Genomic DNA, 13,726 nt, shown 5'->3' with positions numbered 1-13,726 from the left:
TGAAACGAAAGTTAAAAAGAGGAACTGCTGTGTCGCTATTTGTTTGATAGCACATATATCATTTGAGCTCAGTTTCGGGTGAGATCTGGAGGGGAAGAAGCTGGTTGGCTGTGAGCTCTTTCTAGTGGAAAATTATCTTCATCTGCTTTTTGTAAGTTGCTTTTTCTATGAATAAAAACTTAAAAGTTATAAAAGTTAAAAAAGTTATTCTGACATTTAGACCATTTAAACGGCAACTTTATGAGTTCTGTCAGACGTTTAAGATCTCTAAGTGTTAATATTCTCTGCAGGACACTAACTTTATGCTTTTGAACTTTAATAGCTGAGGAGCACTTGAACAGAAAAATGACCTCCATGTACAGAGGCCTTCATGACAACTATGTCTCTAACAAAGGGGTACGACTGCATCTCATATTCGTCACATTACTCTCTCTGTTTTTCTATGCCGTGTTTTTCTTATTGCTGGACTTTGTTTTCCTGTTACTCTCATGCTGTTAGAGGTCGACCAGCTGTGTGACGTTAGCGGTGGTTTTGGGCTGTCTGACGATCCTGGGGATTGTGCTTGCCATTGCCGTGCTGGAAAGACCACCACCCCCCAAAGATCATGAGACGCTTCCTGGGGAGGACGGCAATTTTTCTATCAACCAGTGCAGGTAGGAATCCCACTCTGTGAAGCCTGGTGTGACTTTTATTGCCCACTATTGACAGATTCATCAAGTTCATCAGCTGTTGTGTTATAATAAAACTCTGAGTGAGCTTAATGCAGTAATATTCGAGATGTATTTATACTCTAATGGAAAGGGGAACAGAGAATGAATAGAACGGTGGATGGATACAACAGACGATAACTGAATTTCTGTGTCACCATAGAGAAATTTATGTTGAACCTTAAAGAGTAGCCGACTGTTACATACAACACATAGAAACTGTGCCGCTAATGTTTTAATATCTAATACAGAATATGCTGTGTAGTAAAATGATAAATTCCCATGTTTCCTCTTAATACATTACCTTACAGAACACTTTTTTTTTTAAAACTTTTTTAACAAAGAATTTTAAAGTGAAATCAAAACACATCTCTCTTAATGATTCTCTTGATAGTCTCTTTAAATTGTGGGGTTTTCCAGTTCAGTTCCCTCAGCAGATGTCTTTGTTTATCTCAGTATGTTCCTGGTGGAGAGCATCCCTCGACATGTGAATTATAAATCCAATGTAACGTTCGGGATCCCTCTGGAAAAAGCCTGGAAAGACCTTATCTCCATGGCAACAGACCAAGTGGATGTGGTCTCTTTCTACTGGACCTTAACAGGGGAGGACATCAACGTTAACTCTTCCACCGACATGCCTGTGAGTTATCATTTTGACACACATCGAAACAGCACATCTTTCTTCGATCGTCCTGTTGTGTTTGCGTACGAGGCCTACAATGCTGTGAGCCTGTCCTCGGCAGGGAAGGGAGATCCTCAAAGAACTTGAGGAGCTGCCCTCCAGGAACGTGTCAGTCCGAGTGGTGACCAGCATTCCCTCTGTGAGGACAAACTCCACAGATTTAAAGATCTTAAAACAGAAAGGTGTGGAAGCCTCTGTTCTTATCCTCTTCTTTCACTGCAGTGTGTTTTAATCTCTGGTGCACTGTACCAGCCACCTTCCTTCACCTGGTCTCTTTCTACCTAAAGGAGTTCATGTTAGGAAGGTGAACTTTGGGCGCTTGATGAAGGGAGTCCTCCACAGCAAGTTCTGGATCGTTGATAAAAAACACGTGTTTATAGGAAGCGCCAACATGGACTGGAGGGCTCTCACACAGGTAGGGCCAGAACGCTTTAATTACAGATTTTAAACCTTAAAAAAAAAACTGCCTGTTTTTTTTTCTGAATCTGAATTTCTGAATCTTTTTGTCTGTAGGTGAAGGAACTGGGTGTAGTTGTCTACAACTGCTCCAGTCTAGCAAAGGACCTGCTTAAGATTTTCCAATCCTACTGGGTGATGGGACAATCTAACAGCTCCCTGCCTCAGCCGTGGCCTGCTGAGTATGACACTGCCATCAACAAACATCATCCCCTGCTGGTGAACACTGATAACATCTCCAGCAGCCTTTACCTCACAGTGAGTTCCTTCAGTTTCAGTTCCTTTGTGCGGGATGCTGTCACTCTGGTGTACAAAGGGTTGTTGTTTCTATTAAAGAGTAACCGTGCACTGTGTGCATTACAATGTCAGCCAGTTTTTGGTGGTGTTATTATTCCATGTGTGCGTTTCACCCCAGGGCTCTCCACCGTCATTCTGTCCTCCATCGAGGACCCAGGACCTGGAGGCTATTCTCTCCAGCATCTCAGAGGCCGAGCGCTTCGTCGATGTAGCCGTCATGGAGTACTTCCCCACCACGCGCTTTGAAAAGCCTCAGAGGTGAAGCTCCCCCACAAAACAAAACCAGTTATGTCCATCAAACTCTTCGCCTCTTTTGCTTTATTTCTGCACTTTGACTTTCTTTCATTGAGCAGATACTGGTCGTTCATTGATGATACCATCAGGATGGTTGCGTTCGAGAGGAAGGTGAAGATCCGGATGCTGATCAGCTGTGGGCAGGACTCTGATCCAGCCATGCTGACCTTCCTTCACTCTCTAGCCTCCATGAACAGCCCTCGCCAGCACATCAGCATCCAAATAGTAAGACACAACATGAAATGAATGCATCTACTTCACACACACGTCTTCACCACTGAATTTCCTTTTTTTGTTTGTTTGTTTGGACATCATTTCCTTTTTAGAAATTGTACATCGTGCCTGTGGGAAACCAGTCTGATATTCCTTATTCCAGAGTGAACCACAATAAATACATGGTGACTGATAAAGTAGCCTACATTGGTGAGTAGCAGGTTCTTTTTCCAGGATTATTATTTCCTCACATTTATTGTTGAGTAAAGTTCTTGTGTGGGAGTCAGTTCGTTGCATGTGAGCTGGTTAATAATTGACCAGATAATGTTGATTTGTTCCCCAGGAACCTCCAATTGGTCAGGAGACTACTTTCTGACCACAGCTGGAGTGGGTCTGGTGATTTCCCAGCATGCTCCTCACCATGTTTGGAAGACCAAGGCCCTGCAGAGCCAGCTCAGGGCAGTGTTTGACAGAGACTGGCACTCTGACTTCGCTGTGCACCTCGCTGACCTGGGACACCACCCAGACTGTGCACTATCAACGTGACAGAAACTCCTTTATAGGAGTTACACTTAAATGTATCATGAGGCCCCAGTCATCCCATAGTTGGGAGATACGTGGCTTTAATTGATTTTTGCAGTCTATGAATGCTATAAAAAAACTCTATATATACTATACAAATCATGACTGTGCTCTGAAAGTGAAGATAAAGTGAACATTTTTATAAAAGAAAACTGAAAACTGTTCAGGGCTGAGCTGACTGTTGATTAGTGAGTATACTGTATGATTAGTGAGTAGACTGTATGATTAGTGAGTAGACTGTATGATTAGTAAATATATATATGGTTAATTTACTTAATGAAATGTCTACATCCATGAGATTTTGTAAACTAAGTATGAGTCATGAGTCAGCCACATGCTGACAGTGTGTGTGTCCTTTGCTTTAGGATTGGATAAAAATGTACCGTTGGTACGGTTAAATCAAAAGTACAATGACACTGTCTCCGTATCAAACATTAAGAAAGCTGTTTACACATGATCCTTTGTTGATGCAATAAAGATTTTCCCTCTTTGATTAAACATGAAAAATGAAGTCGGAATTTTTTTAAAATTCCAAGTGCAACCACATCCATAATGAACTTTATCCCTCCTCCATGCTCTCTACTTGATAGACACATGAAATGTGATCAGCCAATCATTGACAGTATAGAGGCTACATTATATCCATGTCTTCTAATTACACTCCAATCACACCACACTGTGTGTGTCCCTCTGGTTGTGCTATGTTGACACCATAGTTTTGAAACCATAGGGTTGATATTTATTGGGCAGTGCGGATCGTCCTCCGTGGCAGCAGGCGGCGCTGTGACGGTCCTTCCGTGCCCGCAGTGGGGGCGCAGGGCGGGGCTCCAGCTTGTGTAGTACGTGTGCTTCACAGCAGTTAGCTGGCGGCCGGTAAGCTAACGCTGCAGTTGAACTGAAGTCAGGACTATGGTGCTGCTTGAAAATGACTCGGTAAGAACCAAAGCACAGCGTGGATAACTCTGATGTGTTGACGGTATTGTTAATCATGTAGAAAGCGCCACTGTCTGCTTTAGCTGACTAGTAGCTGGTTGGCTAATAGCCTGGACGCTTGAGAAGCTAGTCGTCAAACAGACTCATTAGCTAGCCTGCTAACGTTTGGCTGAAGCTAACAAACAATGTTTGCTCTAAACTGACACACGTTTAAATCAGTTTTTGTACTTTTTAGCGTCTTCAGAGCCACATGCCGACGTTTGTAACGTAAAGCCCGTCGAGCTGGTTTAGTGACTTGCTTAACGCTAACATTTCAGTACAGTTAAACTTGTACTGTGAGTTACCACCTTACTAGTAATCTCATTGAGGACAGAACTAGCTGATGGCAATATTAAGTTCTTCAATACAAATTAGCCTTACACTTACTGGAGGTCCACCAGAACCCTTTTGCTAAAAGTTTTAGCAACCTAGCTAAGTGCAACTCCGTTTTACTATATAGCGTTACACTTTAGCTAAAACTAGTGTCTACTAGTCTAATATACAGCACTGGGTTGAAATTGTCTCTTAGGTTATTAATGATTATAATGATATGGTTAGGCTCAAAATTAGAAATACAAGGCCAGGTGTACCTAATTAAGTAGCAGCTAAGTGTTAAATCAGTCCGTGTCACTGGGATCAAATGCAGCATCGTTGATCTTTTGTTATTGAACAGGAATATTAAAATTATATTGATAATATTTGTTCTGCTCTGTTGTCCAGTTTCTCACAGAGCTCACTCGGCTGTTCCAGAAGTGCAGGACGTCCGGCAGTGTTGTTATCACGCTAAAGAAATGTAAGTGGATCCCTCCTGACTTTTGATTCAGGTTAAATCAGGAAGTGACGCTGCGAGTTTCCCCCTTTCAAAGTCTAAGCAGCTGGGATGTGTTTCTTCTTTCCAGATGACGGGAGGACCAAGCCAACGCCTCGAAAGGGCCACGCAGAGTCATTTGAACCAGCAGACAACAAATGTCTCATCAGAGCGTCCGATGGCAAGAAAAAAATCAGCACAGTGGTGAGCTCGCTGTGTTTCCTACGCTTTTAAGTTTCATCTTTATATGCCCCTGATCCTTTGCTGTTAATGCTGAATTCTCATTTCTTGGTATTTCAGGTCAGCACCAAAGAAGTAATCAAGTTTCAGATGGTAGGTTGAGCTGGTTATTCTGGGCCACTGCATGCAGATTTTTCCTGATTAGATCACCTTGATGTTATTACAAGACTTGTTGAAGTTATCTCCTGTTTTGTTAGTCTAACACTTGACCATAAACCTAAACTCCTCTTTCCAGGCATACTCCAACCTTCTTAGAGCTCACATGGATGGACTTAAGAAGAAAGATAAGAAAAGCAAAAGCAAGAAAACCAAAGCCACCCAATGAGCAACAGACTCTTAAACATAACCATGGGTACCTAAACTGGCCTCTACTATCTGAGGGAACGGGAAAAGACCTCTACTCGGTCTGTCTCCCCACCCGGCTTCCTTCCCATTCACCCGAGGCCTCAGAATCACTGTTCATCCACCCGGTGAATGCTTTGATATTCTGCCATTGTCTGCATGGTAATGTCTCATCCCTGGCTGCTCAGTGCCATCGATGATCGGGAACAGACAACTTGAGGATTTCTCGTAACTCATACAAGGACGAAGCAAGTCGACTTTATTGAATCTCTACCATTTCTGCTTCAGAACCAGGTGATCAAAAGCCGTGTCACCTCTGGAGCCAAATCCATGGAGGCCAATGATTAACTGCCTTTCATGCTATTTAATTGTTAGAGTCCCTATTTATGTTATCTTTACCGCCAACGTGTGAGCAGTGCTGCCATGTTTCAGTTCAACTGTATCTCGAGAGCAGTGTGTAATGTTCCAGTCATTGGGATTTATTTTTTCTTTTTTAACCAGTTTTACTGTATTAAACTTTATCAGAGCTTAAAAAAAACACTTAATTCTATGTTTTCATTTTACCTTTTTAAAGTACAGCAAATATAATTTTGCCCCTCTTTTTTGAACCGCAGTTCCATACCAAGCTGTTCAACTCGCCGTCTTTAATCGTTAAACACCAATAAAATGTACTTTGTAGCTTCAGTTAATATGTTTCAATGAATGTGAATAAGAAACCTTTTCTGGAAGAGTTTGATAGCACAAAAAACGTTCAGTTTTAGTTTTACCGAAAGGAATATTTGAGTTATGAATACAGAGACGAAGTGTTGGCTGTAATTCAAATAATGTAATTTCTGTTGATCACAATTACAAGGCAGGTTTCACTACAGCCAGTATGTTTTGTCAACCACTTGTATTGTCTCGTCTCAGTCCTGCAGCAGAATTTAAGTTCAGAAATAAAGTGCTTTGTTAAATGTCACCTTTTTTTTTTTTTTTTATGTTCATTGTGATAAAATGACAAAACGACAACTGCAGTAAACATGAGCGATGTAGAAAAAGGAGACCGTAGATACACTATATACATAAACACATTTCTGTGCTGTACTGGTTAAAAACAGTCCGAGTTGTGGTTGGGTGAAGAAGCATCTCATAGCGCCGTGTTCCTCTTGTCCGGTCTTTCCTTCAGGGAGAGCGCTAGTTGGCGCTGCCTGATGTTCTCCTCCTGGTATCCCTGCCTCATGAGGCTGGTTACATACTGGAACAAGGTCTGGGTCACAACACAGCACACATTGAACTGGGTCAGCGTCCTCACAGATGAAGCACATTCATTCTTTCAACCAAGCTTGTTTTACTCTCACCAGCTCAGTAATGGCATTGGCTACTTGCAGGGTTCAAGTTAGGAAAATGATTTGAACCATTACTCTTTGAAAAATACTTGATTTTTCCAACGTAATCTGGCATTTCATCCATTCAGTTGCTAACAATTACCAAAAATCTTTTAATATTTGAAATGAAACAATCCTGACATTTCACACCAGATAAAACACCAGATAATAATCATGGTTAAAACAAAGTTAATATGAGCAGCTGGCAAAATAAGAAAAATCTCACTGTGCATTGATTTCTGTGGCCATAAAGGAATTCTGTATATTTTTCGCAGTTGCATTTATAGTAACAATTTAGACAGAATGATTAAGGCTTTGAGGGTCTGGAAATGTTATCCTTTGATACCTTGAAAAGAGCTTGAATTTTACTCTTATAAAGCTTTATGAACCCTGTGCTTGATCTGAAAGAAAACCAGCTAACAATAAAGATATAATCTGGATGAACAAATCAGACTACACTAAATAATGTTCACTTAGAATGGTAACGGGAACAAAAGTTACATAACAGGATACACTAGTGGTAGTTCTTTAAATATCTAATAAATATGATTTGTGAAAGTCCACAACAGAGCGCACAATATCGTCACTGATCTTTTTTTTCCTCTGTGGGGTGTTAAATAAATACTGGCGTCTTAGGAAATGAGCTTCAACCACTAGAGGACAGTAGAGGCCATTCAATTAAGCAGATGAACAGACCAACAGAATGGTATAGCCATCCATCCATCCATTGATTGTCTACACTGCTTATCCCTGGGGGGGGGGGGGGGGCGGGGGGCAGTCAATCGCAGTCAATCACAGGGCTGTCATTGCATCTCTGTATTTGAACTGTTTTCATTTTTCTAATTCTAATAATTACTGAAAGAGAATAAGAGGCCGCATGTATTCTGTCTCTAAAATTTGCACAGAAAATATATTTTACCTTAGATATTAATCATGTCTTTTTGATGCCTATGCTGTCCATTTCCTGAAGGCTCCACACTAAAAGTGAAATTCACTGAAGATACAAGACGCATACTGTATAAATACTGAGCAGATACAGCATTATTTGATTGTCTTGAAGTGACGTGACACGATGTGACAGAGCCGCGTTCCATTTTCTCAGTTTGCTCATGTGTGGTTCAGTGAGATGTAAATTTCACATCAGTCAAAGCTCGTGTTGCACTGGGTTCAATCTTGACATGTTACGTGGTGCATTAAAAGCGACGCGAGCCATCGCTTCTGCTGACAGGCTGCGCACATCAAGCCTATTCCACAAGCCGTCAACCCAGAACGGGTCACTGCAAGAGGCCTCTGATTTAACACCCACACAGATGCAGGGGTCACTCCTCACCTTCCACGCCTCCTCCAGCTCTGCTGTCCACCTCTCCTTCAGGATGGGCTGCACGGCACAGATGAATTCTGCTCCGACATACTGCAAAAATAATTAGGACATCACACACTTATATGTTAGCATCAAGTTGATGTGTCACTCCATTGTCATTATTGTCATTCACATGAGAAGGTGTGTTTCCATTCTACAGTTTTGAGAGCTTCACTTCATTCAGCTGCTGTGGTTTCAGTAGAAATGTGAGGATGATATGAGCCACAGTATCAGTTTCAATTAGAATATGTGTGCTCCTCTATAAACAAAGCAGCTGGGGTCTTACACTGTAGTACTTGGGTGGGGCGTTGTAATGATAATGGCTTTTTCCCAGCTCCAGAGCCAGAGCCTCCAGTCTCTCCAGTTGGTCCAGTCGAGCCACGCTTTTCTCGATAAAAGACATCACCCTGAAGGAGATGGAACACGTGAGTCAGGATGAGCCCCTCCCACCCAGCGTCACTGATCCACCAGTTAATGGTGAATTAGCAGCAGGCAACTATCAACTGGCACGCCCCCGCTGTAGATAATTGTGACGCTCCTCTGTGTTGAATGGTTGCATGGTGATTTTGCAGTTTCACAAACTCAGCTGTCAAGAAAAATAAACACAACTGATTGTGCATCTCTCAGGCTAGCTCACGCTTGGAGCAAAACCAAGTAATTGCATAAAACTTAATCCCCCTACAAACATTTTCCCCCCGCGCAAAACACCACAGGATCAATTTCCTTTGTAGCTTTGCAGGTGTGTCTGCCACCACTGCAGATTGTGTGCGTGACAGTTTTGAGGATGAAAATGGAACAAAGGGTTAGAGTTGGTTTAGCTTTCCCTTCTCCCCGTCTCGCCGCCCCCATGGACATTTGTACTAATGTCCCTGAGTGTGGCTGAAGGGCCATTTGGCCTTATCACTGGGTTTGAGAGCAGCCGGTTCACGCTGGGACAGGTAACACGTTTTGTTTGCACGTCAATGCTGCAATGCCACGCTGGCATCTGTGCCTTCAGGTGTTCAGGCAGTAATTGGCTGCTTTGGCCTTGAGTGTGGAGGAGCACAAAGAGGCTTAATGCACCCTGGGAACAACAGACAAGTGGCTGTGACAGATGCGACAAACTGAGTCTGCAGCAGAGCGGTGAGCAGCGTTGTAATGATATGACGACCCGAGGTGCTCTGTTACTTGTCCAACATGGTTTTATTATGTCTTGTTGTTACTGACACCCAAATGAAAGGTGAGGGATTAACCACTAACATGGTTGTTGTAATTCATTCTGATTTAGTTGCTCACACGCTGTCCACTATTCCCAACCAGGAGAGCTTGTTAGGTGTACCTGAACAGTCTGTGAAGTGGCTCTGCTCAGTTGAGACAGCAGAAATAATGTGTTGGGTTTTAAAGAGAAAGTATTCATATATTTGTATTGGGGAAGAAAATTAGAATTAGAAATTGGCACGAGGCTCCGTAAGAAAAAATAGCTCCAATCATAGCATCAACAATAAAAGGATCACTGCTCGTATTGAAACAAAATCCACTTTTATGTTGAGTAGTGATAACTCACATCCAGTGAATTCAAACAAACACAGCAGGAATGGCAGTGTGAAGGAGTTCTTAAGCTTATGTGATGGGGGTATATAATACAATCATTTCACAATAGGACATAAGTGTTTTCATCCACGGCTGAAAAATGCACAATTTACACCTGTTTGAGAAACGTTTGTAAAAAAAAAAAGACTGTGCATTGTTTAAAAATGAGACCATGTATTAGGGATCTGTTTTTAAAGATTTACCTCTGCAGTAGGAACCAGAGTAGACTGATACATAGCAACCAGGATCGTCGTCATTGTTACAGAAGCCGATAACTGACTGCTGACTTTTACACTTTGACCTTTTGCTGCAAACATAACTAGAGAGTGCTGATCATCAATATGTTCTCCTGCCCAGCGTATACCATACCATGCCGTGCCGTGCTATGCTCTGCTCTCATTGGCTGGTTTGCTCACTTTTGTTCTGGGTGATGCTAACGTGTTATGAAGTGCAGAGTTGCTGACTGACCGAAGGCCGTGTGCCCTGAGCTCCCGGCTGGTCCGCAGCCTCTCAAGGTCCTCCACGTCTCGGAACAGGAAGAAGACGTCCTTGCATTCGGGATGCGTCTCAAACAACCTGTTACCAAGACGACAACGACAGCACACACATCCATCTGTGAGCCTCTGAAGCTGCCTGTCACATGAATTCCCACATTGAAACAAACCTCCCCCTGAGTTTCCCACAACTGTAATCCTGAATCCACGGAGCTGGTGTGAATGTGCAGCTTATCGACATTGCGATTGGAGGCTTCTCTCTCATCCTCCAGCCATTCTCTCTGCCCCACACTTTGAATAGAGATCTGATTGTGCCTCTGATCTTATTCTCTTCTGATCACCGCGGCTCTCCGCTCTGGACTGTACACCCAAAAGCTGTAATCAGTAACAGTCCATGGTGGATCTGTGGGTTTGTTAGCCAGGCGGTCCACACTCTCATTTCCACCCAGAGCTGTGATGAGTTTTTCCTGTTCTGGTTTCACCTCAAACAATTTCCTTAACCAGAGAGTTTACGCATGCTGCCATCCAATCAGAGAGCCGTCCAGTCTCTAGCTGAGATACCTGTAATTAACCAAACTGCCAGAATACTCAGTCGCCGCCTCTGGATGTGAGTTGTATTGTGCTCACAATGAGACGCGAGGAGGGGGGAAAAAAAAGATAATGAAAGTTTGTGGGATGGACTCGTAGAAAATGAGCATGTAGCTTTATTGATTCGTGGTGCTGAACTGTATCACTGAGATTTGCGTTCATAATAAATCATAATTTAAATCATAAATCAAGTCAAACAGAAGCTCATTTTATTTTCTGTGTATTGTTTTTGTCGTCTCTTTTGGTGCTGATAGCGAGGAAAACTTACAGAGCAGAGTCCTCATGAATAAATGCATTACCTGTCTATAACACGTGCCCTCCTTGATAGATGGATAGATAGATGAATAGAGGTGCAGGGAGAGGCATTGCAGAAGTAATGGTCTCGCTAATAGCAGCCCTGAAAAACAAGAGCAGCACTGTGCCCTTTGACAAGCAGATGATAATGCAGAGAGGCCTATTGAAATGCAATATATTGACATGGCCTCCGGCCCTTCACTATAAAGGCACACACTGTGAGTGAGCGTCTGCCATCTAGGTCCCTAGATATTTTTGAGTACCCTGACTGAAAACACAGTATTTCACTGTGATGTCTGCCTGTTTTGTATTTGTCTGACCCCCTTGTGTGGCTCATTACTTTATAATTTAACTGTAACTGTTTAATGATGCAAGCTGAATATGTATCGATGCAATGTTTGCACACAAGTGTGAGTGGTTCTCACTGTTCATACATCCTGCTCATCAGCTTTATTGATGGGAGAAAAGGGGTGTGAGTCGGAAAGGGCTGCTTATTTAGATCCATTGTGTCCGCTTGTTGTGAATATGGGCAAACATGCAAATATGCGATTACACATGCAGACAATGCAGTACTATATTGCTTCATGTGGAATTTTAATTGCCGCAGCTTAGAGGTTGTATTCATAACTAACTTTGGCACTCATGAAGAGAGGCCCCAAGTCTTTATTGTATCTTATTTCAAAGTAAGTTGACAGAGGAACATCCTCGTCAAGAAATAAAGTCCGGTCAATTCATAGAGAGCACAGAGAGGCCCATGTATTTCCGGGCTAACAGGTTAAGGTCAATCTCTTCAACTGTTGGGGTCACCCAGGGGACACATGGCATTAATTAGACTTTTTGCCTAGCAGCCTCTTTACTGGAGCTCCAGCAGCTGAATGTACGCCACTCTTTATCACCATATTCTCTCATTTGTTTTATTTCCCTGCCAACGGCCAAAGAGGTCTTCCCGGACGCTGGCCATCATCCTAACTGATAAAATGTATTTTCCTGATGGCAGATGCCTTTAATTGTATACCACCACAGCAGACCTGGAGCTGTGTATTATTATGTAATGTTGTTAAGATGTGATATGAAGTGATAAGAGGGGAGGAGGGGTATTCTGCTCCGAGCTCTCACTGAAAAGCTGTGGGTCAGGAGGCAGTGCAGAGGGATGCGGTGGACGCGGAGGGATGCTGGATGTCCACTTTGAGGCTTGTGGTGTCATCGTCAGAAGGGGGTCAGAGGACCTTCGGCAGACCTCTTTGTGTTTGGACAAGAAGGTCAGAATACAGGTGGTTTCACTAAGCTCTCTGATAAGGTTAAAGTGAGGAGTTAACATTTACTCTTTGGATTATGAGCCTTTTCAACACATATGATATTGAAAATGCCATTGAAAAAAATTTTTTGACCTATTTTGTGTCTTGGGTTTCTTCTGCCTGCTATATTTAGGCTTCAAACTACCTGTTTTACATCCATAATATAACCACTATGGCTTTGCATGACTACTATGACTCTCACCAGCCAACTAGACGATCTATCTCTTCAAATTTTGACTCATTTGGCATGAAACCAACGTTGGTAAACTACAGAAAAGGCTTAAGCATCTTACCTGACGAACATAATGATCCCAACTTTGGCTATGTCGTCCCGGATAACTTTCCACGACTCTTTGATCATCTGGATCTGATCCTCTCTGGGATGCGCAGCAGCAGCAGCAGCATCCTCCTCCGTGCTTCTCTCTCCAAACTGTGCTTTTGCTGCCAGACCTGATATTGCGCAGCCCATTCTTCAGAAATAAATATGATGAAAAAAAAAAAATATTGTTACACCAATCCAGGAAGACAGAAAAAAGGCGGGTTAATTGATTTTGTGGCAGAGAAAAGCTGATTAATGTAGCTTGTTAATAGCATTTGGTTCAAGTGCGCGGCTCCCAATTGCGTCTTGGACTACACTCCTCTGGTCCGATGAGCGTCAAGTCAGTAAACAGACAAACAGGATGCAACTTCTGGCCATTGGTGCAAAATTAAAACGCTCGTTATGACCACTTGTGGCAGCGTGGACTGAGCAGTAATCGCGCTTTTATGTTGAAAGGTGGCCCACTTCACTTCCGGTGGGTATTTATAACTTGACGCAGCCTTTGAAGGCAGAGACGATGCTTTTGCGCAATTAAGAACCGGAGGCACAAAGCATTGCCTGTGCAGTCATTTTAAATAGAAGATAGGAAAAACATTAACACACACACACGTGCGCCCACCTTAGAATACTGCCACCAGCTGTTCCTCAGAAAATGTACTTTTAGGTAACATTTTAAGATGGTTAATTAAACATTTTAACCCTCATGTTTTGCTGACATCTCCTTAACCCCCTCATTGTTGGGGTCCCACAGAGCTCAGTGCTGTATATGTATAAATAATCCAAATGATGGCTACATCAGCTGTTCCTCCCATTTAAATACTTTGAAATACGTTTGAAAAACATGTACAAA

General features: G+C 42.6%; 3 protein-coding genes across 3 annotated transcripts; 2 read left to right on the top strand and 1 right to left on the bottom strand.

The window, feature by feature from the left end:
- Window positions 1-77: 77 nt before the first annotated feature.
- On the top strand, window positions 78-3,732 carry LOC139211984 (5'-3' exonuclease PLD4). The gene is made up of 11 exons (XM_070842420.1): window positions 78-151; window positions 323-396; window positions 499-653; window positions 1,164-1,347; window positions 1,451-1,571; window positions 1,677-1,804; window positions 1,903-2,103; window positions 2,261-2,400; window positions 2,496-2,661; window positions 2,763-2,859; window positions 2,993-3,732. The coding sequence occupies exons 2-11, from the start codon at window positions 346-348 to the stop codon at window positions 3,193-3,195; spliced, it is 1,446 nt and encodes a 481-aa protein (XP_070698521.1). The 5' UTR covers window positions 78-151; window positions 323-345; the 3' UTR covers window positions 3,196-3,732.
- Window positions 3,733-4,049: 317 nt separating this feature from the next.
- srp14 (signal recognition particle 14) lies at window positions 4,050-6,551 on the top strand. Its single transcript, XM_070842252.1, has 5 exons — window positions 4,050-4,164; window positions 4,924-4,996; window positions 5,103-5,215; window positions 5,312-5,344; window positions 5,487-6,551. Exons 1-5 carry the CDS (start codon window positions 4,141-4,143, stop codon window positions 5,574-5,576), a joined length of 333 nt encoding a protein of 110 aa, XP_070698353.1. The 5' UTR covers window positions 4,050-4,140; the 3' UTR covers window positions 5,577-6,551.
- Window positions 6,552-6,634: 83 nt separating this feature from the next.
- Window positions 6,635-13,159, bottom strand: xgb (x globin). Its single transcript, XM_070842251.1, has 5 exons — window positions 12,851-13,159; window positions 10,355-10,462; window positions 8,604-8,724; window positions 8,288-8,368; window positions 6,635-6,839 (listed from the first exon to the last, which is right to left on the bottom strand). The coding sequence occupies exons 1-5, from the start codon at window positions 13,024-13,026 to the stop codon at window positions 6,720-6,722; spliced, it is 606 nt and encodes a 201-aa protein (XP_070698352.1). The 5' UTR covers window positions 13,027-13,159; the 3' UTR covers window positions 6,635-6,719.
- Between the last annotated feature and the right edge of the window lie 567 nt (window positions 13,160-13,726).

This window comes from Pempheris klunzingeri, chromosome 13 (genome assembly GCF_042242105.1).
Source record: "Pempheris klunzingeri isolate RE-2024b chromosome 13, fPemKlu1.hap1, whole genome shotgun sequence".
NCBI lineage: Eukaryota > Metazoa > Chordata > Actinopteri > Acropomatiformes > Pempheridae > Pempheris > Pempheris klunzingeri.
This window is presented reverse-complemented; position numbering and strand designations above follow the sequence as displayed.